Raw genomic sequence first — 27,499 nt, forward strand, 5'->3', positions numbered from 1 at the left:
CTAGATAGACTAGTTACTGGGCAAGAACCTTCACAGCAGAAAATACAATCTGGGCCACTGTAAAAGCAGTTGGTGGTGGGAATCTTCTGCTGACAGCAAAAGTTCAAGAAATATGCAGTGCACTGACTGTAAATCCCAGAGCTAAGCTAGAATTGTGCTGTGTGGATTCCAGCCTGAAACAAGAGATACTTCATTGATTTAGAACGGAACACTGAATGAACAAGCATTGCAATTTGTTTTGGTTTCTGTATCTTTTTTTTAAAGCCACTTTTCTTTCTTTTCTGTATATGTGAAATGAATGGAAGTCATCTTCTCAAGACCCCAGTACTGCTCTCTAGGATATTGTAAACTGATAGAGACTCTTGCAGGTCAATTCCCTTCCCCGCTCTAAATCCCGCCACACAAACACTTCAACAGACACCCAGTATGTTCCATGGCTCAATGTCCCCCAACCTTCCACAGATCCTGGAAGCCAGCCCTCATCAGGCCATTCGGGATTTCCTCCCTTTGAAATAGTTTACAGATTAATATTATTCTGTGTACCTAGAGAGGGGGCTTTTAGTATACAACAACCATGATATTCAGTGACCCCTTTCTGGTATTTTCTCTGTAAAGAGCAGTTCTCTCTTTTGAAGGGACATCTCTGGTCCATTTGCACTTCTGTTACTTTCTCAGGGCTGATTACCAGAGCTGGAATCCAATCCTTGGAGGCTGTTTCCCAGGTGTCTCTTCACTGACATTTGTATATAGAAAGCTGCCTTCAGAGGCAGATTTAGGGCAGCACAGCTAGTTTCGCCGCACTGGGCACCACAGTAGGGGTCACCAAAGGGTGCCACAACTATGACACGGTGAAGTGAGCAGAACAGAAGGCAAGAGCTGAGGGGCACTGAATTTTGGACTCACATAGGGTGCTGCTGGAATTTGAAAGGCCAAAGTCTACCCCTGCTGCCTTATACCAAGTCAGACCATAGACACATACAACTCAGTATTGACTGCCTTGACTGGCAGTGGTTCTCCTGGCTTTCAGGCATGGACGTAGACCAGACCCACTTGGAGATGAAGGGGGATCAAACCTGGAACCTTTTGCATGCAAAACATGTGCTGTACCACTAAGCCATGGCCCTTCCTAAAGGAAGTGATTGGAAAGGTTGGGTAACTGGTGCAGTTACTGGTCATACCTTCTCTACAGCCCAGTGATGTTAACAAGTAGAAAAATGTGAGACAACTACCTCATGTGATTCTCACAATCCTGGTTAGACAAGGGAAAATCATTTTTATGATTTATTGTATTATACACTGATCTTCAGTGTAAAACATTTACAGGATGTGGGTATAGAAATTTGGTTTTTAAGAAAGCAACAAACAGGGGGAATGGTGTTGCTTGCAATTTCTCCCCACCCCTTCCTAATAGCATGAATAGCAGAAAATTATCCAATGTCTACTGGAAAATCAGTGGGTCCTCAGATTTCTCTTTGTTGGATATAGTCTAGATAACCCACATAGTGAGAGGGGCACATAAGCCATTAGACCAGCTGACCCACAGCCCATATATTGATAAAGAGGAGGGGAGCAACGGTCTATGGGATCACCTCACTGTGAGAAACAGAGATGTATTTCAACATGGCGGCTTAATGTTGCACATGTGTGTCCTTTGTGGTCCACTAGCGTATTATGGCCCACAGTTTGGGAATCCCAACATTAGATAACATAGTGTGCATGTATATGACTGGGGTTCAGCTAACACATTTTCACCCTCCCCTCCCCCTGCCATCCAACAAGAGTTTGCTTAGTAGAATTTAAATGCATGAGGCACAAAGTGGCTTAACTCTGAAAAGTCCCGCTAATACATGTTAAAGAGAGCATTCACAAAGTGTATTCATTTGCATTCATCAGTCTATATTAAACTCACCGCTCTAGTTGATGTGATTTGCTTCCCCATGTAGAAATGCCCCTGGGCATCAGAATGCCATTAGTGCTCTTGAAAATCCCTTTATTAGTCTGAGCTGTCCTCTGGTGAATTTGAATTCATTCACAGGCAGCATCTGGGAAATTTGGTTTGATGGGAGAAGGAAAAGTAGGAAACCTGGGCCCTGTCAGCAGGTTTGCAAAGAAAGAAACTGGGGCAGGGGGAAGATATATAATACCTTTGGGAGGCTGAGACATCACAGGGCACTGGTGGGCCAATGTTTTTCAAAGGTGAAATGGTGACATTTTGCCAGAGTGGAACAGAAGTGGAACAGGAAGAGCCTCACTGAAAAGAGAGGAAATCCAAGGTGGGAGGACTAGGGAAACCTGATCTATAATGAAAATTCATTAGAAAAGGGGTGACTTAATTCAAGCTGAAATACCTCTGTGGCATGAAGATCACACAGCTGAAGCGCATTAAAGGTGTAACCAAGCTCTGTCATGATTTCAGCTTAGAATTTTATGTTATGCATCCTCTAGGCAGGCTTTGGGGTGAATACAGCAGAACCAAAGGCCCAGATTGGGCTGGAGGATTTGCTTGCCTCTTCAGGATACCCAGTTGGGACACAGCTCAGTGGTAGAGCATCTCCAGGGTTTTTATTTTAAAGGCTCAGGTAACCTGAAAGACCTGTGCTAGGGAGCTGTTGCCACCTGTCTGATCTGGTATAATAGGGATGGAGAACCTATGACCCTCCAGATGTAGCTGCTGTTCTACAGCTCCCCATGATTCCTGGCCATTAGCCATGGTGACAAGGGGTGATGGGAGCTGGAGTCCAACAACATCTGGAAGGCCACATCTGGAAGGTTTCCCATCATTGTGGAATAAGGTAGTTCCCCTGGAGTGTGATAGGGTGGAGAGCCTCAGCACTTTGCAATCTACTTGGTAGCAAACTTAACTGTGTCTGGTCATAAATAAATACACTGAATTCGAAAGGACATTTCACACCTTATGCCAAAAAGGCAAATCTGGGTGCCAGCAAACATTCAGCAAGGAGGTGGAGCCAATCACAGGTTGACTACTACCCTGTTCGGCATTTAAAAATGTAACCATTAACTATATTTTCCAAAAGGGGTGGTAGAGAAATCAGATCTTGTCACTCATACTTTAAGGAACAAAGCTTCTTCTCTTTGTCTGCATAGAACCACTTAAAGTGAAGTTCTGCTTTTGGCAAAGCTGGCCAATTGTAAATCATCTCATGATTGTGAAACAGGATTGCTTAGGATAACAAAAACACTAGAAAAGGAGTTTGTCAGTACTGAAGTATCATTGCATTAATTCTGCTCTTGCAGCAAAATGTTAATATTTGATGGAAACATTCCATGGAACAAAAGCAGTAATGTAATGTTCTCTCAACTAGGCAATGCTGTTCCTGTAATCCCACAGAGCAATGGATGAATGGATCTATTTCTTTGACATCTGCAATATCACACATAAATTTCTGCTATTTTATCTACACCTGCTGAATCAAAATCCATCCATTACCACACTCCATCAAGGTTTTACTGTCAAGTGCAGAACAGCATTCTTATATAAGGTTGCCTTCCCCATCCTGGTGCTCTCCAACAACTCCCATCACCCCCAACCACTGGCCATGCTAGGTGGAGCTAACAGGAATCCAACAACATCTGAAGGCAATCACAATGGCTACCTCTGAATTCTGTCATTAGATTTTAAAAAGTATCCCTTGAGGATACTTGAGGAATTTCAAAGTTAAAATTGACATTATTGAAAAATGCAACCTTATGGGTTCAAATTACCAAAGTTTCCCCAAATTTCAAATTCATAAGAACTTTTGTTTCAGACTCAAGCAATCGAAGGATGAATTCCACCACCATACCACCACATGTAAGATCTCCTGCTTATGTAGGTCTAATTCAAATATTAACTTTAGGGAATGTGAGCTATTGTCATGTATTCTGGTCCCAACATCCTCTACCAAAGGACCAAATATAGATACACTCGATGTACAAGGGGTTCATGACTGGCCACAGTTCTGTGTCACCTCACTCCGGCAGTCTCACTCATGCAACTACAATTGTCTTTTGGGGAAGGGCTGAAATTGCTGTCCCCACCCTTCTATCACACCCCCATCACTGCCTTCTATGCATGTGGGCTCCAGTGATTTAGAACCCTGACCATGGAGTGGAGGAACCCACAAGCGTAGAGCAGGCTCTTTGCTTCGGTGCTACCATCTCCAACAGCTGGAAGGTGGAGACAGGGATGTGACAGAGGGGGCAGGGTCCCACTCCCCTGTGCACACCATTGTGGGAGGGAAGATGTCTGAAAAGCATTTAAGAAGTGCCTTGAATGCTGCTGTGAGCAGGCTGAAGGAAAGCGGAAATGTGAAGGTGGCAAATAAACAAACAATATGAAAGGCTGCCTTCTTACTTGTATCTAGGACAAGAGAAAAGGACTGGACTCCACTGGAGGCCAGACTAAATGTCTTCTCTCCACTGATATCAAAGTGGATTGTTCCAATAGGGCCCTTTTCAGGATCTCTCTTCCAGACAATGCAAGTAACAATAGACACATCTTTAGCCCAAATTTATGACTCTCCTACTATTCTAAATTCTGCCACTCTTTCAAGCTGTCTTCCAATTATGGCAAATTACATAGCAATTTTGGAGCATCAAGCTAAATGTATTATGCTAGCTGCACACATTAGAAACACACACAAAAAGACTTCCAAAGATTATGATGATTAACATCTTATCATATTATCAGCAGGTAAAATGACATCAGTTTCAAAGGCTTTTAGCATTGCTCAAACCAAATCATCTTGGGGAGGAAAAACATACTGTAAATTAAAGGAAATGGGCGATGTAGTTATAATAAAAATGGTGTTGCTATTTTTAAAGTGATGAGGATGAGCAGTGTGTGCCTGTTTCTTTCCCCTCTAATTTCGCCATCATTGGAAGTTGACTATTTGGGGTTTATGGGGCTGATTAGAGTTGCATAAAGGGATGGATAACCTAGTGGTGCATTATAAGAACACAGTATTGGCTTTCAGAGACTAAAGCAATGGCCTGTCACATCCTGCATGTTGTGTCCATTAGCAATCAGTTACAGATGCTTAAGGTAAAGGTAAAGGTACCCCTGCCCGTACGGGCCAGTCTTGACAGACTCTAGGGTTGTGCGCCCATCTCACTTAAGAGGCCGGGGGCCAGCGCTGTCCGAAGACACTTCCGGGTCACGTGGCCAGCGTGACAAAGCTGCATCTGGAGAGCCAGCGCAGCACACGGAAACGCCGCTTACCTTCCCGCCAGTAAGCGGTCCCTATTTATCTACTTGCACCCGGGGGTGCTTTCGAACTGCTAGGTTGGCAGGCGCTGGGACCGAGCAACGGGAGCGCACCCCGCCACGGGGATTCGAACCGCTGACCTTTCGATCGGCAAGCCCTAGGTGCTGAGGCTTTTACCCACAGCGCCAGATGCTTGGGGATGGCCAACTAACAGAGGCAGCCTTTAAACCATTCCCAACATGAGTTTGGGCTGTTTGTTTATTTATTTGTTACAGTATTTCTGTGCTGCTCCACTACCAAAGTTCTTAGGGGCGGCACACAAGAAAATTATTAAAACAGAATATGCATGTATGCACAATCAAAATGCAATTACAATACAAAACACATCACCACAGACATAACCCAATAAAATCAAGCGGTAACAGGCCTCAAAACACCAATAAGCCAGCCTATCTGAAGTAGAGTGCCATGCACACTATAAAGGCTCCTTCCCTGACCCCACAATAATCAAGAGATCTAGTTCTCACTAGTCAGGCTTCAGTACTTGGAAAATAATCGTTGGTCTTTGAAATTGCAACCTCACCAAACGTGGGTTGCAAGAGCAGCAGCAGCAGCCAAATATACAGGAGAAAACCTAAGAAGTGGGTTCCCAAAGACATGATTGGGCTAAAGGTAGGTCACATCTCTGAAACGCAAAAGGGTACTTGTTATGTACTGAAGTTCTCACCCTGGGCTAGCAGGGGGGATACTGTAGGTAGTTTTCACTCAGGTCCACATACATATGCAAATAGGGGATTGAAAGTGGCGTTCAGTGATTGGATAGTTACAGAAAATGGTTACAGTTGCGTTGTAGTGGAGCTCTATATAAGCAGGCTGGCTGAACCCTTCAGTTCAGTTCTGTTCTGGCCTGTGAATAAACAAGAGCTGTTTGAAGAATCGCTGTGTCGTCTGATATGTTCACCCACAACTTAACAGTATTGTTGTGTAGTCATTGATAGGCTTGGAAATGCTATCCTGATCCCTCTAACCTCTAAGCAAAGGACAACCTGCCACCAACATGCCTGAGAAACTTCTGGGACCTGGTGATATCAACAACAGTACAAGTCACTTCCATAGACACAGTTTGTGAATGGAATTGGAGGAGGGGTATGGGGCATGAGAAGATGAGCAAAATGAGGAAATTGACAGCTGTCTTCCTCTACCCACCACTAATTCTTAAGAGTCTTCCCTTTTCCCCCTCTTGGCATTTAAAAATAAATAAATCCATCCATCAATTAACCATTTGTTCTGTTGAGTCTCCTCTTGTGGGTCAGACCTTGACCCTGGGGACATAACTCAGAAAGGAAACTTTATATAAGGAACATAGCAAAACGGCCTTATACTGAGAAAGAACACTGGTCCATCTAGCTCCATATTGTCTATTCGGATTGGCAGCAGCTCTTTGGGCTTTCAGGCAGGAGCATTTCCCAGCTCTACCAGAGGTTGAATCTGGGACCTTCTGCCTGCAACACATTGCCACTGTGCTACAGTCTCGCCTTCCTCTTGCAAACCTGGCTTGTGCACATAGAAGTACTTTGAAACACAACACAAATCTCATACAGACAATAAAGTGGGTGGGTGCAGTTGTGTATACAGATAAATAACGTTTCTTCAGCCAGTTAGAAATAAAATAATATTTAATTGGCCTTGGTTTTCTATGCAGATTCTTTGCATTTGATTAAAATTATTAAAGATCCTTCCATTACAGGCAACTCAACTTGAAAAATACCAGTTTTAGGCTATGTCAAGTAACAGGTGCTTAGTGTCATATTCTTTGTTTAGAGCAGGAGATGGGCTTTGATGGAATCAATGTAGAACATCTTAAATGATACATGAAACAAAAACTTCCAGCAAAGCTCACCGAGAAATCATGGCAGGCTGCGCAATCATTGCCACGCAGATGTCTTTGCAGACTTCTTTTTAATGAGGTGCTGGTAAAGGAAGCCCATGGGAGTGAAAATATACAGCTATTTGATGAAATATTCAGCTGCAGGTCAGCCAGATGAGTAAAATAAGCTTTGGTACAGATCACAGAAGAAAAATCCAAGGGGGGGGGGGGAATCAGTTCATCCTAATTCTATTTTAGGAACACTGGGAGCTGCCTTATACCGAGCCAGCCCATTAGTGCATAGGATGTCTCTTTATAAATTGCCCCAAATGAGGAAATGTGTGACAAAAAAGAGGACAAATGAGGACACCAATTTCCATAAAATGCTTATATGCCAATTCACATATAGAAATACAAATTTAGAAATGATGGGTTGAATCCAACTAAGTTATACTCAGAGTAAACCCACTGAAATTAATGAACCTAAATGAGTCATATCTATTAACTTCAGTGGGCCTTCTCTGAGTAGGTGTACCACTGAGTACAACCTGATTACTGTAATGTAAACAGACATAAAATACATCACCAGAGTAAGGAAGGCTATAACGAGGTGACCTGTGTGCCTATTCAGTCTGCTCTCCAGGTGCTAAATGTTGGTGGGCAACTTCAAGGCCCTTGTTGCTCTCCCCACTTTTGGTTCTGTATCTTTAAACCAGAACTGGACCTGATGGTCTTTCAAACAGAGGACTGTCACCTCTACAATAGGACACATAGCTGCTCAGTATTGTCTCTATTGACTGGCAATAGTCTGAAGGAGGGGTTTGTCCCACTGCAAGCCAATGAAAGGGGAAGGGGAAGCCTTGTCCTTAGCAGAAATCGTAAGGAGGAGGCAGGGGAGATACTTGTTAGCACCACACAAGTGTTGAGGAAAGTGAAAAAATTGGTTAATTATCCATGAGGAGGAGTAGTAACAATGTTGTTGTTGTTGTTGTTGTTGTTGTTGTTGTTTTATTATTATTTCCCCAGCCAATCTGGGCAGCTTTCAGTAGAATGTAAAAACATAATAAACTGTCAAATGTTAAAAACATCCCGATACAGGGCTGCCTTCAGATGTCTTCTAAAAGTTGTATAGTTCTTTATCTCCTTGACATCTGAAGGGAGGGTGTTCCACAGGGAGGGTGTTACTGCCGATAAGGCCTTCTGTCTGGTTCCCTGTAACTTCACTTCTTGCAGTGAGGGAACCACCAAAAGACCCTTGGAGGTGGACCTCAGAGTCAGTAGAAATGGGGATTTTCCCCACAGTGCAGCTGCAGGCATCTTTTGACCATCTTATCTGTGTTGCTGGGCAAACTAGCATGTAGTGCTGGGTAGATAAGGGCCCAAATTACAGTATTCATTGCTGGGGAGTACAAGGGAATCTTTTAGAGATGTGGAGGTTGTTGGAATGAGTCTGTGAAAACGTGGAAACCTTTGTGAAGGGCTCACCTAAGGGAAGTTGGACTCAGAGAATTCTGACGGGTGCAGGACTTTGTTAGCAACTGGTCTTTTTCCAGTTTTTTTCTTTCGTATGCCTACTAATAAATTGTGGGTAACTTTGGTAGGTATTGGACTGTGATTTCTTCTCAGTATTTTGTTTGCATGCAATCTTACTAACACAGCAGTTTGTCTCTCTTTTCTTCTGCACAAGGTAGACAAAGTTGTATTAGAATAGAAAGTTGTCCGCAGTGGAACATATATCCCACCTGCGATCACTGTCAGCTGGAGAGTTCTAATGAATATTTCATGGTCTATCAATATACAGTCAGTTCTGAGAATTGCAAAATAATTACAGTTACTAAAAAAAAAAAAAAAAGGACACACAAAGCAGGCATCCGGACCAGACTTTCATTCCACAGCAAAAAGGTCTGCCAGTGAGATACAAAACAAAATACTATATGATGAAATAGGATGACAATACTATCAAATAGTGAACCCAGGTGCTAAGTGTCAACAGAAAAGGACCCAAAATTAGACTATCGAAGAAACAGAGGGTGGGGGGGTCAGCATAACCGGGAAACTCCGGCTTTTGCAGAAGAGCAAACTTTTTTTCCTTCTTCTTTTTTGGAGAGGGGCCAGAACTTAGGAGGGCCTACCTTCTCTCCAAAATAAAAACAGCCCAATGAGGACTCAGCATGCTCAGTAATCATTAAATATTGCATGTCAATTAAAAAAAGAAAACAGGGAGTGGCTTGCCCTGCTTGTGCCTTTACAGTGGTACCTTGGGTTACAGATGCTTCAGGTTACAGACTCCACTAACCCAGAAATAGTACCTCTGGTTAAGAACTTTGCTTCAGGATGAGAACAGAAATTGTGCAGCAGCAGTGGGAGGCCCCATTAGCTAAAGTGGTACCTCAGGTTAAGAACAGATAGCAGAAGATGGAAATAAAATGTGCCATTTTTCTTTCAAAAGACTTCCACTACTACCTTAGGAACGCCAGACAAATTTGCTTTTCTTAGGCAACTGATGCAATTCTATCTTATTTTCTTCTTAGCCTACTCCTTTGAAAGCAGGGAAAATGATGATCCACCATGAATCCTTCTTACTGTTATTTCCTCATAGTCACGCTTATCCGAAGGGGGCTTTGATGCTCAGAGGAAACAACACATCAGTACTTTACATTTAAAAATAATAATAATTAGTTAACATAACCAGGGAAGAGATTCAGTTTGGTTTGCGTTTTAAAGAGAATATACATTTTGAGCCACCACAATATCAATTTCTTTTCAACTGACCTATTGATACTTTTAATTGCATTTTATGGATATTTATATACTGTTTTGATTTGATTTTGTATGTTGTAAGCAACCTTGATATACTTTACAGAAGTGCAGATTATATTTATTTAACTAAATCAATATATAAATTTGCATCCCCCGAAATGTTACATAGCTATCCTTCCAAATTTGCATGTCACCGAATTTTGTGCTGCCACTCTCCAACGAAAATGTGTATATCCAGCAAAACAGCATAGAGAGATGTGTATATATTTGGGAAAATGCACACTAAAATGCTGATGAATTTTCATAAGGACTTAAAAAAAATGAAAAAATGAAAATTCCCCAAACTGCTCCAGAAATGTGCTGAACTGAATTTTCAATTGGGGGGGGGGATCAGAAAGTGAGGGAAACCAAACCAGACAGATTAGTCCATCCCTACCAACAACTCAGAACTGTAATTTAGTTTGCTGGGGAGGGAAGACTTGCAGAGGATAAGAGTATTTGGAAGCTGGTATGCATTGGCACAGCTGCAATTTCCCACTTGCAAAATATGCTAGACTGTTTGTATGGCAACAGCTTATAAATTATGGAAGAGGCATGTAGACTGGTGGGAAGGGATGTGAGTGGCAGCGAGTGCTGAGCTATGGAAAATGTAATGTTTGTGACATCACTGTGGGAGTGAGAAGAAGAGGGGTATGCGGGAGACGTGCTCTACTTCTTTGGTAAGTGTCGTTATTTTCTAGGAAAGGAGGGACCCTGAAAAACATGTTTGGCCAGGCTTGCCAAAGATAGTAATGAAACTGATCAAAATATCTTAGCTAGCCTGGGGATGTGAAAGTCTTCCCTGCAGGTGCAAAATCTGCTGCTTTCAGTGAGCTTTTTGTTTCCTTTTCTTTTGTAAGAAGCTTCACAAAACCTGCATTGCTCTGTCTTCTTTCATTTTGGGTTAACTGCATCGTTTCATTTTATTAAGAACATCATGTTTCATGATCGTGTTATATAAACAGCATTGCGAAGAAAGTCATCCAGCCTTATTATGGAAGTAAAACCAGGAGATAACTCTTGTGCATCTTGTACTGAGTCAGTCAGAAAATGCAGAGCAACTCAGTTTGATGTTTTGTATTTTAAAAAGCACACTCGAAAGCTTCAGGTCTGCTGTAGCTACTGTGATGTGTAACAACAGCCATGTACGGCATCTGAGATGCATGAAACCCATTGCTCCAACCTTGCCAGCCTACTGCCCTACAGCAAGTCTTCAGGATTGTCACGCAGAACTCCTGAGGAAATGCACACCACGTATCCCCTTCACCAAACCCATTATACTGACAGTGAATTCTTTCTCTGATTGTAGAGCCTAATATAACCAAAACAGCACCATCCATACACAAGAGGGCAGCTGTGCGGGGTGGGGGTGGGGCCCAAAGTTTGCATAAGTTCAAAAAACAATTTAACAAAAAAATCTCTTGTGAGAGGAAGGCATTCCCCATAACAGCTCTGTTATGTTCTAAGCTTGGATCCTAGAACAATAGGGAAGTAGGATCCTAGAATGCAACAACTGATTGGCTTGCAGGAAAAGACCAATCAGGCTCCAGGAGGAAGTTAATCAGCCTATTAGGCTGGTAGGATCGTAGAATGCAACAACTGATTGGCCTGCAGGAAAAGACCAATCAAGCTCCAGGAGGGAAGCAGGATCAGCCAATCAGACGGCACTCATTGTGTAAATAATGTATAGAAAAGCCTGAGGTTTGGGGGGCAATTCAATCACTGTTTTACAAGCTGCAATAAAGAGTATGAAATCACTACAGGACTCCAAGTGTATTTCAAGCACAATAAGGATTAAGCATATTCATGGCATGAGAACCAACTGTTATGGGGCAGGAGTGAGATGGAAAGTTGGGTGGGGTGAAGGAAATGCAATGAAGCACCCTGGAAAATGCTGGTTGGAACCCCGAACAAGAGCACTCTACAGTGAAATGTTTTGTTGCAGGTCACATTTGTTCATCCTAAAGGCCTTTAGAGAAACCTGGTCCTCCTGGCACCCGATGCAACTTTCCACATAAAAATGCTGGTGAAGGGCATGAGGCATGGATCCTTGTCCACCTGGACATCACAACTAACTAGCTGTTCATTTTATCCCAAAGGCAAGAGTCTACCACAATGATATATATCATCCAATCAGGTCTTACCATTCTCACCAGATGTCTTGTCTTTTCCATTTGTTGCTCCAGCACCTTGTCTCTGTGTAAAAGAGGAAAATAAAGGGGCAATTACATGTGGGTCAGGTGCGGGGAACATTTTGGGACTGAGGGGCACATTACCCATATTAAAAATGGTCAACAGGGTGTGCTTCAGTGGGGTGGAGCCAGAATCAAGCATCATAGGAGCCAACTCCTAGGAGCTGTGGGGGATTCATCCCCCACAATAAAATATTTGAGGGGGCTGGACCCCTGCAAAGTTGATGGGTATTGCCATTCAAATGGTGTGCATGCATCACATCATGTGTTCAATTATGCAGGGCGGGGCTTACCAGGGCCCCCACAATATTTTATTCAAGTTAACTCCCCTGCCAAGCATTCACACAGTGCTCTTCACCACCACAGGGATATATTTAATTCTTAATCATTCTACTCATCAGGTTTCACCTTCCACTTTCTTCAGACCTCTAAAATCTTTTATCTATCATTGACTATGCAAAAGGCAAAGGTAATTCAGTGATTCCAGCAGAAGACTGAAAATGAAGTCAATGCACAACCGAACTGCAAATCCTGCATTGCAGCTATTTAAGCCCCCAAAAGTCAAAATGCAATTGCATCCTGAAAAGTGCATGCAAGTACAGTAGTTGCAAAAATGCACAAAGCACTTATTTCATATTTGCAAGAAATATGTCTGCTGAGACATTACATGACATTCACTGCTCTGGGAAGAAACACAAGGATTGAATTTACAAACAGCAAAGAAATCACAAGTTGTCAATCAAAGCTACATGGAGCTATTCAGAAGAAGAAGAATTTGTTCAGCAAATTTTGCATTATTTGACTTTCAAGCTCATCAGTTATTAGTTCTTTTGCTTAAACTTAGATGTCAACTGCATTTCAGGGTCTAAAATGCTATATCATTGGAGCAGCAGGGGGGTTCTATTTCAGAGCCAGCATGCTTTAGTGGTTAGTGTGCAGGACTTAGACCAGGGAGACCTGAGTTTAAATTCTCATTCAGATATGAAGCTCCCTGGCTGACCTTGGACCAGTTATGCTTTTGTGGCCTAATCTACCCCACAGATTATTGTGAGAATAAAAAGGGAAGAGCTGAGCTCCTTGGAGCCAAGGCAGAGTAAGAATATAGTTAATGCTACTAGCATCCTGGCAAAAGTCTTTGGCAAAACTTCCAGTTCGGTGATTGCCTCTCACTTGAATCTATATTTATGAAGCCATTGCTCATGAGTATTATCATAAATTGCCTTTGAGCCTTTTGTGTACTCGAAGACCGATTGTGATTAATGGGTAAGAGAATATTGTGGAAAGGTAACTTTGCTGGCTAGTCACAGAATTACCTACAGCTCAGGACCACAATACCTGAAGGACCGCCTCTCCCCATATGAACCAAACCCAGACCTTGCAACTATCTTCGGAGGCCCATCTTTGTGTACCTCTTCCATGAGAGGTCCAGAGGGTGGCAGCACGAGAACAGGCCTTTTCTGCAGTGGCTCCCTATTTATAGAATGCTCTTCCCAGGGAGGTTCGTCTGGTGATTTCATTATACAGTGGTACCTCGGGTTAAGTACTTAATTCGTTCCAGAGGTCCGTTCTTAACCTGAAGCACCACTTTAGCTAACGGGGCCTCCTGCTGCTGCTGCGCCACTGGAGCACGATTTCTGTTCTCATCCTGAAGCAAAGTCCTTAACCCGAGGTAATATTTCTGGGTTCGTGGAGTCTGTAACCTGAAGCGTATGTAACCCGAGGTACCACTGTACATCTTTAGGTCCCAGGCAAAACTGTTCCTCTTCAACCAGGCCTTTGGCTGATTAATATTCTATGGCCTTTTAAATGTGTTTGTTTTGTTTTTAACTATTTATTTTGTGCTTTTATCTTGTGAACTGCCCTGAGATCTTTGAATGAAGGGCAGTATATAAATTTTATAAATCAATAAAATAATACCTTCCAAAGACAATGAAGTAGGAGTCAGTCCAACCCTCTTAAGTAATCTCCCCCACCCCCGGATTACTGTTGTGTGAGGGGGAGAGCTGTGGTGAGCCTCTCCATCATGTCCATGTTGCCCGTTTCATTGCTCTCTACAGGATGGGAGGGGGAGCTTCTGCATTGACTAGCCTGATGTGCAATCATAGAATTGCAGAGGTGGAAGGGACCACAAGGGTCATCTAGTTCAACTGCCTGCAATGCAAGAATCTTTTGCCCATCATGGGGCTTGAACCCACAACCCTGAGATTAAGAGCCTCATGCTCTACCAGCTGAGTTCTTACTCATGTAGGCTTCCCATTTAATCCTGTCAGTACTATGATCTTCCAAGGTTCTAAAGATGATGTCATTGTGGTCTACTGAGGGAAAAGCTAAGTGTGATGACTTCATCCCACACATTCCCATGCCAATGTATAAGGAAAGAAATAACAATCTTAGTGTCCCCAGTTTTAGTACTTATTGCTTTTCTTTAAGGGATTTCTACCCTTTCCTTCCAAAAGGCTTCCAGGGTAGTTTAGCAAAAGTTAAATTAACAGTAAATGAAATGCAAACAACAACATTTGAACACCACAAGATATACAAAAAAACAGTATAAAATAAAAATAAATAAATTGCAAAGCTGCATAAAAGCAATTTGCAGAGGATTTAAAAGCTCAAGGGAGGGGAAAGGTATTTATCTGGAGCCAGAATGACATCAAGGTTGATGTCTGGTGAGCCCTCCTGAGGAGAGGATTTGCCCTGGGGAAAACTGGTGGTGATAGGCAAAAGTCCACCCTCTGGTCCTTTGTAGGGGGTGAGCAAAGGTTTGGAGAATTCAGGCATCCCAAGCAAATCTGACATGAACCAGAGAACACTCACTTTCTCTTCTATCTCTTTCATCAATGCTATACTGATGTGACCTATTTTGCAGGAAATGTTTGGCTGAAAAGCTGGACAAAAATGTAATGTAACGTAATATAGTATAATATAATAAATGCTACAGGGTACGCTAGAGTGGCACTATTTTCTCATTGTGCGCATTTGACCGGTGGAATTCTTGCCCAAATGGTTGAATGCCAATAGTCCCAAGTGTATCATCCCCCAAAGTTTTTCAGCAAACGCTACTATTATCCATTAGAGGACGAAGGTATAATTGTGTTCCAGTACCTCCAGCAGATGCGATATAAGAGCTGAAATGAGCATGAGTGGAGAACCGTAATGATTATACATTAAAGTGGATAAACAATTTTGTCGCTATGGAGCGTAGGAGGAAACACAGTTTATGACTGCTTGGGGCTATATAAATGTTTAAGTCAGTGGTTTTGCAGAACATCAAAGGCACATCATTAAAAGTGGCAGGGAAAACCAAACTCACTTTGAATTTGTCTTTATAGGGAAGGGAAAGAGGAATGAAAGCTACATGGCTGGTCAGACTGTAAGCTAATAAAGCATATGTCTTCTTTGTGCAACCCATACTTTTTGACACTGAGATGATGCAATCTTAAGGGCAGAAATCAAAATCAAAGGGGAATTCCTAGCCATATAGAATCCCCCTTTGCACCCTCATTTTCACCTTCATTCCTTTTCTCCCCATCCTCATTTTTCTCAAATCTCCCTTGCACACAGATCACACCCATTTCCATACTGTCTCCTGTCTCCTATTCTGGAGTCCTCTTTGCACACGAACACCATTATCATCTTCCACCTCTTTCAACTCTCCCTTGCACACAGGCCACCCCCATTTCCATGCCTTTTCCTCTCTTTTATTCTGCAGCCTCCTTTCTGCGCCCACCCCATGATGATAGATGTTACTGTATCCTATTTATGAATAGACTCTTAAGAGCAAGCCTGTTAGCTTGGCTGAGTTGCAGAAGGTTAAGTTCAATTGATGGCTATATAGTACATATATGGTATGTGAGTTTCCTTGTTAATAAAAAAAAATCTGTTCAAAATTACTACATTGAATCTGGAACTTGATGTTGAAAATGGTGCATGATACCGCATCCTTTATTTCTCTTACATGAGGCAGCTGATGAAAAGAAGAGGGAAAAGTTTAAGTACAGCAAGAAGGGAAGGACACAGGGTGGGGGGTGGCAGTTTTAAACAACAGCAGACATTCGAAGAAAGCAGAGCTAGGAAGAGAGTGAATGGTTGCTTTAAAAAACAAACAAACCAGTTTTAACAAGGAAAAATAACAGAGATGGGTACAACACAGAACACCAAAAAGCTAACACAACAGAGCCTTTCCAAACTTCCTTCTCACTGTACTCAAGCCTTGTTTTAAACTGCCTCTCTTCCCCAGTGTCACTTCCTGCTTGCTCTACTCAAACATCTGCCATTCTTTAAAATCACCTCTTTTTCCTATCTATATCTCCCCTGCTTCTGCCATTGTTGTTTTTTTTCCCGTGTCTACCCCTTCTCACTGTACTCAGACTTCTCCCTCCTCCATTCCTTAGCTATGGTACTTCGTGTGAGAGAGATAACAGATGTGGTGCCCTCAAATATTCCATAGTACTTTACTCAAAGCTCTGTTGTTGTTTAAGACGCCCATTTCCTCTCAGTTTCCTCCCTCCCTGCTTTTGCTCAAAATTCTGTTGTTGTTTTTAAACCATCACTTTTCGCTTCTCAACATCTCTCCCTTCTCACACCCATGTCATGACCACTGCTGCTGCACAACCCGCCTTCACTTTTGCTCCCCTTCCCCTCTATGACTTCATGCGAATCCCACATTGTAAAGTGGCACTTCACATGCCAGTGGGAGCTATGCAATGACATTCTTGCATTTTTATTCTATAGAGAGAAATAGCCATTCCAAGCAGTGGCGGAGCAAGCCGATCGGGAGCCTGAGGTGGCGTGTGTGCCAGCCGCCCGTGGGGGCCAGACTCCCACAAGGTGGGGCCAGCTGGGGCAGGACCCCCTACAGCTGGGGGGAGGCGGCAGGCAGACCATTTGGAGCAGTGCAGAGCCTGCAGGCACCAAAACCACCATGTCACTCCCAGGAGAGACACGTGGCTCGGGCATGCTGCAAGCCCTGCAGTGAGTGCCGCCTGGCATTTTGTCACCCCCCTCAGTGGTGACACCCAGGGCAGCATGCCCCCACCGCATCCCCCTTCCTCCACCCCTGATTCTAAGCAGGGATCGCTATGACAAACTCCTATTCTTGTTATCATTTCTAACATCTCTTATTCTGTGCCATTGAAGCATGTATTTAATTCATAATAAAATCCCAACTGAGTTCAAGTGATTGTTGGAGTTGTAGGTCTGAAGGTCACCAGGATGAGGAAGGGTCTACAAAGACACTGGCTTGCCAAGGTTTCAGAAAAGAATCCTTACCAGACCTACTTGGAGATGCAAGGGACTGAATCTAGGATTTTGTACATGCAAAGCATGTGCTCTAACACTGAGCTACAGCTCCTGTTCATTTAATGGATGTCAATAATGACAATTATTAGTCAGATCAAACTGATATAGAAGCATTAGGAGCACTTGCAAATATCAAGGGAAATGGATTCAATATGTAATCATCTCTCTGTAAACTTAATTCTTTAAGGTGGTATTCTTCTGATTATAAATCTCTTGTAAGTTTAGAAAAAGATTCGGTGTGTGTGTGTGTGCGTGTGCGGGAGGAATGGACTGATCCAGACTGCATTATTTAAAAGGGAACCACTCTTGTTTGGTATTGATTTTTATTCTGTTCTAAAACTGCTAGTTGTTGTCCATACATTATGAGAATCTAGATACAGATTAAACAATTTTCAGCCAATAGAGAGAGTAGGCATTGGACAGCATGCAAATGTGCCTTTTAGAAAAAGTTGGGGTTGTTCTCCATTGTCTCCCACCCTTTTACACCACCACCAAGTTTTCTGGAGGAAAAAATAGGAAACTCCATTTTAGGGAACAATCCTGTACTGAAGATACAGCTGCCAAGGGGTATAGGGCTTAGTGGAAGCCCCATAAGAGCAAAATAACCACTGCCTCAAACAGTGGAGAAAGAACATAGCCATCATGGCTAGGAGTCACTGACAGCCTTATCCTGAAACAGCAGAAAAGCACTGCTATGGTGTAATTTGATTCTGTTCACATTTTAATGCAAAGTTTCCTAATTTCCACTTCCTGAAACAAACATGCAAACTGAGACACAGCTATCTTTCAAAATATGCGCTTCTCCAATTATGTGATAAGAGTTCTCCAGCCAAAAAATTTGTAGAAAAATGCATATATTAGATGAAAGTATACATTAAAATACATACATCAGTGAAAACAGCAAGGGAAATACATTCTATTTAGGGTGCTTGCAAAATTCTGCATATTAGACAAAATTGCATTAAAAATATGTATACTAGGGGGAAAGCATACTAAAATGCTGGTGTGTTTTCATGCAATTGCAACCAGCTATAGAAATGAGAAGAGAAACTGAAATTGACAGATTCATCCATCCCTATGCACACTTCCATTGCTGCATCTGGTACAAGCTGTGCTTCTTTCAGCCTAAACCATAGAGATTGTTTTAAAAATTATCCACTTAGTTTGAAGTGGCCATATTGGGTAATACAAGTATGTCATCCTTAATTTATTTTTACATTTAATTCAATTACAATTAACTATTTTTGGAGCCCTCTGATAAACCAGGACAAACGAGTTACATTTGCAAGGCTTTGAGATCAACTTCTATAAATGGTAACCTTTAAAATAGTTAGGGGTAAATGGATAATTTCCCCTTTTTTGCGGGCATTTGCTGAGGGTAGTTTATTCCTGCACAACCTTGCAAAACAAAAAACAGAAAAACCCTCTAGTTAGCTTCAAAATCAAGATATATTTTCCCCCAAAGGTGGATTTTTACACCAAAATCAAATGTGAGCTGCATGAGTCACACCAACTCTACACGCTTTAATATACGTTGTATTAGCATATCTTGAACTAGACATATTCTTTGGCAGATATTTCTTCAAGGATATTGTAATCAGAAATATTTCTGGTGTGGGAATTAACACGATGTTTGAAATTCATTTTGAAAGCAGCTGCAAAGAATGTAAAATTCTGTTACTGTGAAGCCTTTAAAACAGTAATCCTTTGATTCTCTTCCTCTCTGATGGAGTGTGGTTTTGATTTTTAAACATTTATCTACACGTGTAACCTTTACCAAACATGAGTAATTCCATGTGCTTCAATGGGATAGCAGTATTAGTAATGCTTGCATTATCAGAGTCTTGGTTTTATGTACATTTCTGTAAATAGCATATTCATCTGTATCAAAGTGTGGCTAGCTTCTCCTTTCCTTCTCCACAAAGCTTACCCATTTTTAATAAGGGAAGGTGTAGTATCTATCCTAAATGAAGTGGGAAAGAGCAACAAGACAAATGCTCTAAAGGGACTTATAACACTGTTTGATCTAAACAGGGACTGGCCAGATTTTTTTAAAAAAACTATTCCCAGTCCTCTTCCTTTATTCTGTTTACTTGAGCCCTGCTCATGTGGGTTTTTTGCACATAGGGAACTCGCACAAAGCCATTGGCCCTGCCCTCAATGCCACATGGCCATGCTGCTGGCTCCACACCCAGTGTCATGTGATCAATCTAGCCTTGACTTCCCATGTCCACACTGCAAGTGCAGATGTCTGAAGAGGAATCCCTGTGCATGAGCAGCAGGAGTTTCACATGATTAGGAACCAGCCATACTGCAACCACCCCACTCCTGTAGTGGTTCTTCAGATGTCCATGACATACAATGTCAGGTGTGTGGAGGTTGGGGACAGGAGCAGTGCCTTAAACCATGATATACACCTCCCCTCCATTAGATAAGCGAGTTGAAGGCAACAGGAGTACTTATACTGGATCAGGAAAAGCCAAGTATGGATCATTATATGCTACTTATAACTGGCAAGGTTCTTTGTAGTTTCTCTTGTTTGGCATTGGTAGGTAGGTCCACTTTGTTCACAAGATACAGGCAGGCAGCTGATAAGAAATGCTTATGCAAAACCATGCTGGAGCTATCAAAGGAAGGCAGCTGGCATGCCTCAGGAGTTTGGGGGGTGGGAGGTGGGGAAGGGATGGTACTTGGAAGGAAAGAAAGTTTTCAACAAAAGGGGAGATTTGAACTTGCCTGAAAACAGAGGGGAAAGAGAGAGATTACAAGAAAATTTAATTTTACAGGAAGCACATCCAGCTGTAATTTTGTTAAGGGCTGCCTTCAAGGGACAGCACAATTATTAATGGCCAAAGCTTGCCCCAACAAATCGCTTCATATTTGAACATATTGATCCCACCATTATTAAAACAGACTTTATCTGCTCTGAAGACTGAAATATGATTACCTGACACAGCAGCCTTCCCCGAGTTAGTGATCTCCAAATGCTGTTGGGCTGCAGCAAACATCAGCCCCAGCCACTGTGGTGGGAATTGTAGTCTAACAATATATGCAGGGAACCAGGTTGTGGAAGGCTGCCTTGCAGAGCTCCTTCTATAAGGAATATTTTCGTTGCTTTGCATTTGCACCACGATCTAAAACAGTTTTGTCTCATGATTTTCCCTGAGTACTAGGAGTTTCCAAAGAAATTGCTTTCGGAAGATTACATTTGGAAGCAGCAATGTGACTCGTTCAGCCACATCGATGGGCATTAGCTTTGAAAAGTCATAACTTTACACCATTTCGTTTCTTCATAAGCCCTCAGGATCTGCCATCCAAGACACACAGAAATTCTAAGTGGAAGAAGCTGAAAAGCTGGCCACATGCCACGTCTGTTACTGCCTGACTGCCAGTGCAGCCAAAGGAACATCTTATTTGCCTCAGGACTTCAGCAAGCTACACTGAGCTCTGATGGATTATTGCCATCCATCAGATACTTCAGGAAAGCAAGCGCATGTCAGCCATGTTCCCTTTCCCTTTGGCAATGCTTCATGCGCAAAAGGCTGCTAAAGGAAATGGTGTACAACAAGCACGGCTGGCCCTTATGGCACCAGAAAAATCCTTATGTAAGGGAACTCCACAGAGAAGGATTGCAGCTGGCTTTCAACCTGCCTTGTGCTAATGTGTAGAGATAAAAGGGGCTGTAATTTCCCAGAGAATTTGGCTTGTTTTGTCCAGTCTTGGGAGTACTGAGAACCTTTATATACAGCTGTGCCAGAATGAGATACTATTGTTTGGCTTGGTACATTGTCTCAACCTACTGAAATTTATGTCATAGGAAAGGAAGGAAACACGGCAAGGGGATTATGATCATCATGGCCTGGCACAGACTATTATTTTGTGTTGCCCATCTTTCCTCATCCATCAGGATCCTGATCTGCATATATTATGAATTCAATTATCCTGTTTCTTACCCCTTGGTTACCGTTTACCCAGGTGAAAACAACCAGCACATGGATGTTCTTGCTTCTGCCGATTCTCAAAGCTTTGGGCATGAGAAATGGTGGCTCTTGGGAGTTGCTGAAAAGGGGAACCAATGGATCAGACTAGCCTTTTGCTATCAAATGGATTCATTATCATATTTCATTAATAAATGACTTGCATATTTTATTTAAGGATTCTGAAGATTCCGTGAAGCAGATGAATGGCTACGCTGCTCAAAGCAGTTTGCTCCATGGCAGCTAAAGTTACACCCCACATGGGGCAAATGGGTCATGGAAAAATATATTGTAGTAGGGTCATATGATTTGTCCATCTAGACCCGTCCTTCCTAGCACTTGCACTCCCGGGTCTAAAGGCAAGAGGTCTTCCACATCCTCTGCTTTCTGTTAACTGGAGATACCAGGGATTAAACTTGTGACCTTCTGCACGGAGACCATATGCTTCACTGCTGTGAAATATGTATTCCTCTATCACACATTTATTAGATTCCCTTCTACAGGAGAACATGATGACAGGCTGTACCAGTGTTCATAGCTTCTTGGCCCATTGGACGTGGGGTCAGCACCAACCACTTGACCCTTAAGTTTTCATGCCTCTCTCCTTTTCAAAGTCCTTGCTCTGGCATAATTGTACTGGTGCTTGGCATGGCTCTCAGCAATGATGCAAAAGGACAAATGACACCTTTTACAATCATGGAGATCTGTATCCCTGATCCTATCCATACAGTGGTTCATGGAACCAGACCATAGATGGTTAATATTATTATTTACTGCTTCAATTAATAGGTTTTGAGACATATATCCATTTTGCCCTTGCTGGCTGTTCTCTTTCCTTTTGTTCACCACATTTCCTCTTCTGTTCACTCTTTATTTTATAATGGCTTTTCTTCTCCAGCCATAGATTCCAGTTTCTCTTTCTCTGCATTTTCCTCAGATTGGCCGGTGCATCTCAAATGGCATAGGTGAGAGCCCGGTGGGCAAGTCATATGGCTGCCAATATCTCCTTCTCTTGAGTCCTTGAATGCAATCCAATTCCATTAGGTTCAATTGATTTTTTAAAAAAATCATTTGTTCATTGACCACAATGGGATGTGTGCTTCACCCTTTCTGTGAAAGGGGCTGATGAGCTATGACTTATAGGCCTGAGGAAGCCAAATAACAAATTATGTTGATTGGTTGTACTACTAAAGAGTAGGACTGAAATCTTGCAAAATATAACATTCACCCCTTATATCCCTTGCCTTCTCGTACAATTTTTGCTTGCAAGGTCCTTGAGGCAGGAACCTTTCTTTTGCTCAATCTACACTTTGTGCTATATAAATAATCGCCACTGCACTGTGAGCACCTACATACTCAGGCAGCTGGTGCTGGAGATGCAGGCAACCAAGAGCAAATGCCCGCTGGCACTGCAAAATTATAACAACTTTCTGGTATGGGCTCAGTTTATCTGCATTTATATTCTAGACATATTTACAACATTTATTGGCCTGGGTCTAAGCCAAGTTTAGTGTGTATTTTTATAGGGGAAAAAGCATTGTTCCTATCCCGCCAACAAGTTCTGCCCTGGTTTCACTGGTCTTGCACCATCTCCTTGTCCTTGTCTGTGGACCAGTATTTAAAGTTGCCAACTGTCGTGCGCATGTGCAAATATTGCAAAAGTGAGACAACAGAAGCAGGCCCTTTGTTAACTAATACTTCACTATAAGGCTGCTTACACACTAAACCTTTAAAGCGCATTCAAAGCATGTCACACACACACACACACACCGGCTCAAAGAATTCTGGACACTGTAGTTTGGTAACAGTTGGTGGGAACTGTACCTCTGTGGGGGGTAACCCATAATTCTTTGAGGGGAAGAATGTGCTTTAAAGGTAAATGGGTATGCAGTCTCAACTGCATGAAGCAGTATGCTCATTCCACACACTGATATAGGAAATTTAAGGCTGCCAAGCTTTAATCATAAGAGAAAAGGAGTTCAGGGAGGGCGGAGAATTCATTTGTGTAATGTTCTATACCTACACAAAGCAGAATTTTGCTATTAGTCTCCAGAGGCCTATTGCACTGTACAAAATGAGTTAAATCCACGACACAGCAATACTAGATTTTAGGAAGCATGTAACAATGTCTTTCTTAGTGCGATCTACCTCAGTAACAGGGGCTGAATTCCATTCATCTATTTTGCCCACTCCCCTGGCCCCACTTTAATAGCTAAGGTTATAAGAAAGGAATACATAAAAACAAGAGCTGTATTTTTTATTTTTAAAAGATCGTGGTCAATACTCCACATTACATTCCCGGGTAGGTTTCCGGGAACAAGAAATAGATGTCAAAAATACAGTATATTCCTGAGCCGTGGTGGTTTAAAATAGGGGACATTATGTTCTGTGGAGCTGTGAGGTCCTGGTCCTTGCAGTGTAAGTGAGGAGAGCTTCTTTAAAAGAAAAAAAATGGAAAGGAGTTAAAGGAAGGGCTCTGACTAACTTACTACAGCATGATACAATTGTATTCTTTATGGGTTAAAGGAAGTTAAGACTGTTTAATCCTGATGTTGTAGTAAAGAAAGAAAGGTGAAACATGACCTGCTCTGCTTCTTTATGGACTAAAGGGGGAAAAGAAGGAAAGGTGGAGTTCAAGAAAGGAGGGGCTATCTCCTCTGGGAGAAGCACTTCAGATTCTCCTTTGGGGGTAGCCACAGTTGTGCCATCCCAATGTTACTTGACTCCAGCTCCCATCGGTCCCAGTCAGCACCGTCAACAATCAAGGATGATGGGAATTATAGTCCAACATCATCTGGAGGTCACCACATTGTCTGTTTCTGTATTTCAGCATTGCTACTGGTTGCTCTTTCATACACACTGCACTTGCTTGCTGACTGGTCAAATTAAAGCTATTTTACTTTTGCACCTCTTTAGTCATCTGCATGTGCACACCACAGCCAGTGGCGAAGCTGCCTGCTCCGGCACCAGGAGTAGCGTACATCCGGGCGTGTGGCTGGTGCGCGTCCCAGGGGGTGTGGCGTGCCGCCCATGGGGGTGTGGTGCACATGGGGGGTGCACGGCAAGTGCCGCGCATCCCAGGGCATGCGTGACAAGCGACAAGCATCCTGAGGGGTGGGGGCAGGGGCAGCTGTGATGTCACCCCCCATGCCATGGCACCCAGGGCAGACTTCCCCCACACCCCCACCTTCATCCGCCAGTGACCACGGCAATAAGAACACATCGAAGGCCAAACTTTAGCAACCGAGTGGCGGTCAATGCACTGTTAAATTGTGCTTTTTGCATGCCATCACAAACAATCCTAATGGCTCAGCACCAGCCTTTGGTGCCCGATTCCTTCCTTCTCATCCGCAAGCTTGTGAGGAGGGAAAATAGCACCCAAAGGAAGCAAGGACAATTTTCTAAACTACCGGTACTTTTCACTATCCAGAACAAAGTCTTCTGAGCATGCTCCATGTCTGAATTCCCCATTTGAACTCTTGAGAATTCCAGTGTTGTTGTTTTTATTCTTCCTTATTTAAACTACACTTCCCAGACCTCCCAGCAACAATGCAAGTTCTAAGCATACGCATAAGACTTTTTTTGCCAAACACAGGGAGAGTAGTCTGCTTTTGCAAGCCCCTCCCTGGTGCTGTATTCCCTTCACCCCAAGTCTTGGTAAGCTTATGAAAGTGGGAGAGAAAGGAAAGTATAAAACGAAAGAACAGGTGACAGTGCAGGATCTTCGCAGGCTGGGTCTTTCTGAGAATTCCGGAACTCTTGGAAGAAGCCCAGTTTTTCTGAGACTCCACAATATGCACTTTACAGAAAGCAATTCCATATTTGAAAGACTGTCAGCAAACGGTACTCTAGTTGAAGAACTCTTCCATTTGAACATTTGTCTAGTCCAAGTCCAATTCAAAGATAAGTAGCAGCGTTGTACCTGGCGTTGCTCAGGAATTCCAATAAACCAAAAAATCAATGTTGTTTTGAAAATGGTTAAAATCAGTGAATTTTAATTCAGAATTTTGATTCGAAATGGCATCCAATTGTATCCAGACATAAACGAAACCTGACCCTTAATCTCAGGAACCATTGTGCAAAATTTGGCTATGATATCTTAGGAGGTCCAAATACATAGCAAACAAGCAAGTTTCCAAAACATATAGTAGAAGAATAATTAGAATAGCCCGGAGATTTCCCATCAACAATAAGTATCTAACTAAGCAGGAGCAAAGGTTATCTGTTCACAGTCTTCCCAATTATGGTGTGATGTATTGTATATCCATTTAAATTATAGCAATATTTCTAAATTTGCATCTAAGTATATGTTAGTATATATAAATGTTATGCAAATCTGGATCTTTTTTGATGGTGTGTACATGGCCACTATACTTATCCAAGAAAGGCTCAGAAAGATCTCACCCTGTTCCTAACTGAGATGGATGGGTTTCATCCATCAAGACCCAAAATTACTTCCTTAGGCATTTGCCGGCAAGTAGCGAGAGTCTTCATCCTGCCTATGGCAGCAGTTTCACATGACTGTATGACTAAGGGCAGCAGGAATGCCAACCTGGAATTCAGTAGGAGTGGAGCAAAGGAGATCTCAACTGAACAATAAGGTCCAAGGTTAATGGGTACTTTCCAGGTAAGTGTGTGTGTGTGTGCGCGCACAATGAATTCTTTCTGCGGTTATTTTTATGTACCTTGTGACAATGATAAGGGAGTTATCAGCACAGGAGAATCACTCCCTTTCCCCAAACAGGTGTGCACCTCTTACATGCTTATTGAGTACATAAACCAACTGAATGGTTTAGAACAACAGGGGGCAGTATAGTGGTGACCTTTGTGCAAATGTCCCCTTGAAATTATCCACCCTATTTGTGAGGAGAGAAACTGAGAGGAAGGGACTTTAATGAATTTCTTGGGTGGGGGGACTTCTAAAAAAAATGGGAGGACAGCAACTCACTGTTGGCAGTGGCAATAGCACAACTGCATTCCCCCCTCTACCCACAAGGTAGTGTTTTATTTTTGCTGCTGCTCCAGAGGCAATGATTGAGAATTTAGGAGAAAATCCTGCAAAGCACCTTCTTTGAGGGGGGGGGAGCTGCAATGAGAAAGTAAAAAATGTGAGCAATTTTCTCAGAATTTACCATGTGGCATCGAATCTAATGCACACCTCAGTTTTCAGAAACTTGAAAGCAAAAAAAGTATTTGCTGGCGAATGTAAATGTGCCATCGAATCTAATGCAAACATAAATTTTCACAATGCAATTTGGCATTAAAGGTAAAGGGACTCCTGACCATAGGTCCAGTCGCAGAAGACTCTGGGGTTGCGGCGCTCATATCGCTTTATTGGCCAAGGGAGCCACCGTACAGCTTCCGGGTCATGTGGCCAGTATGACTAAGCCGCTTCTGGCGAACCAGAGCAGCGCACGGAAACACTGTTTACCTTCCCGCTGGAGCGGTACCTATTTATCTACTTGCACTTTGATGTGCTTTCGAACTGCTAGGTTGGCAGGAGCAGGGACCGAACAACGGGAGCTCACCCCGTCACGGGGATTCGAACTGCCGACCTTCTGCTGGATCTCTCAGCGGCGTTTGATACCATCGACCATAACATCCTTCTGGACCGTCTTGAGGGGCCGGGAGCTGGGGGCACGGCTCCTTCCTCCTGGGCCGTGTTCAGAAAGTGGGGGGGATGAGTGTTCAGACCCCTGGGCTCTCACTTGTGGGGTGCCTCAGGGTTCTGTCCTCTCCCCCATGCTTTTCAACATTTACATGCAGCCACTGGGAGAGATCATCAGGAGGTTTGGGCTGGGTGTTCATCAGTATGCGGATGATACCCAGCTCTACCTCTCTTTTAAATCAGAACCAGTGAAGGCGGTGAAGGTCCTGTGTGAGTGTCTGGAGGCAGTTGGAGGATGGATGGCGGCTAACAGATTGAGGTTGAATCCTGAAAAGACAGAAGTACTGTTTTTGGGGGACAGGAGGTGGGCAGGTGTGGAGGATTCCCTGGTCCTGAATGGGGTAACTGTGCCCCTGAAGGACCAGGTGCGCAGCCTGGGAGTCATTTTGGACTCACAGCTGTCCATGGAGGCACAGGTCAAATCTGTATCCAGGGCAGCTGTTTACCAGCTCCATCTGGTACGTAGGCTGAGACCCTATCTGCCTGCAGAC

At 42.9% G+C, this 27,499-nt stretch overlaps 1 protein-coding gene across 2 annotated transcripts in view; it reads right to left on the reverse strand.

Annotated features, from left to right (window-relative positions):
* PCP4 (Purkinje cell protein 4) overlaps positions 1–27,499 on the reverse strand; it is a 68,128-nt gene that overhangs the window by 14,487 nt on the left and 26,142 nt on the right. For both annotated transcript variants that reach the window (XM_083608825.1, XM_083608826.1), the window contains one exon: positions 12,018–12,069. In XM_083608825.1, the coding sequence (XP_083464951.1) occupies positions 12,018–12,069 (52 nt within the window). The remainder of the gene's footprint in view (positions 1–12,017; positions 12,070–27,499) is intronic.

This window comes from Podarcis filfolensis (assembly GCF_964270895.1).
Source record: "Podarcis filfolensis genome assembly, chromosome: 4".
Lineage (NCBI taxonomy): Eukaryota > Metazoa > Chordata > Lepidosauria > Squamata > Lacertidae > Podarcis > Podarcis filfolensis.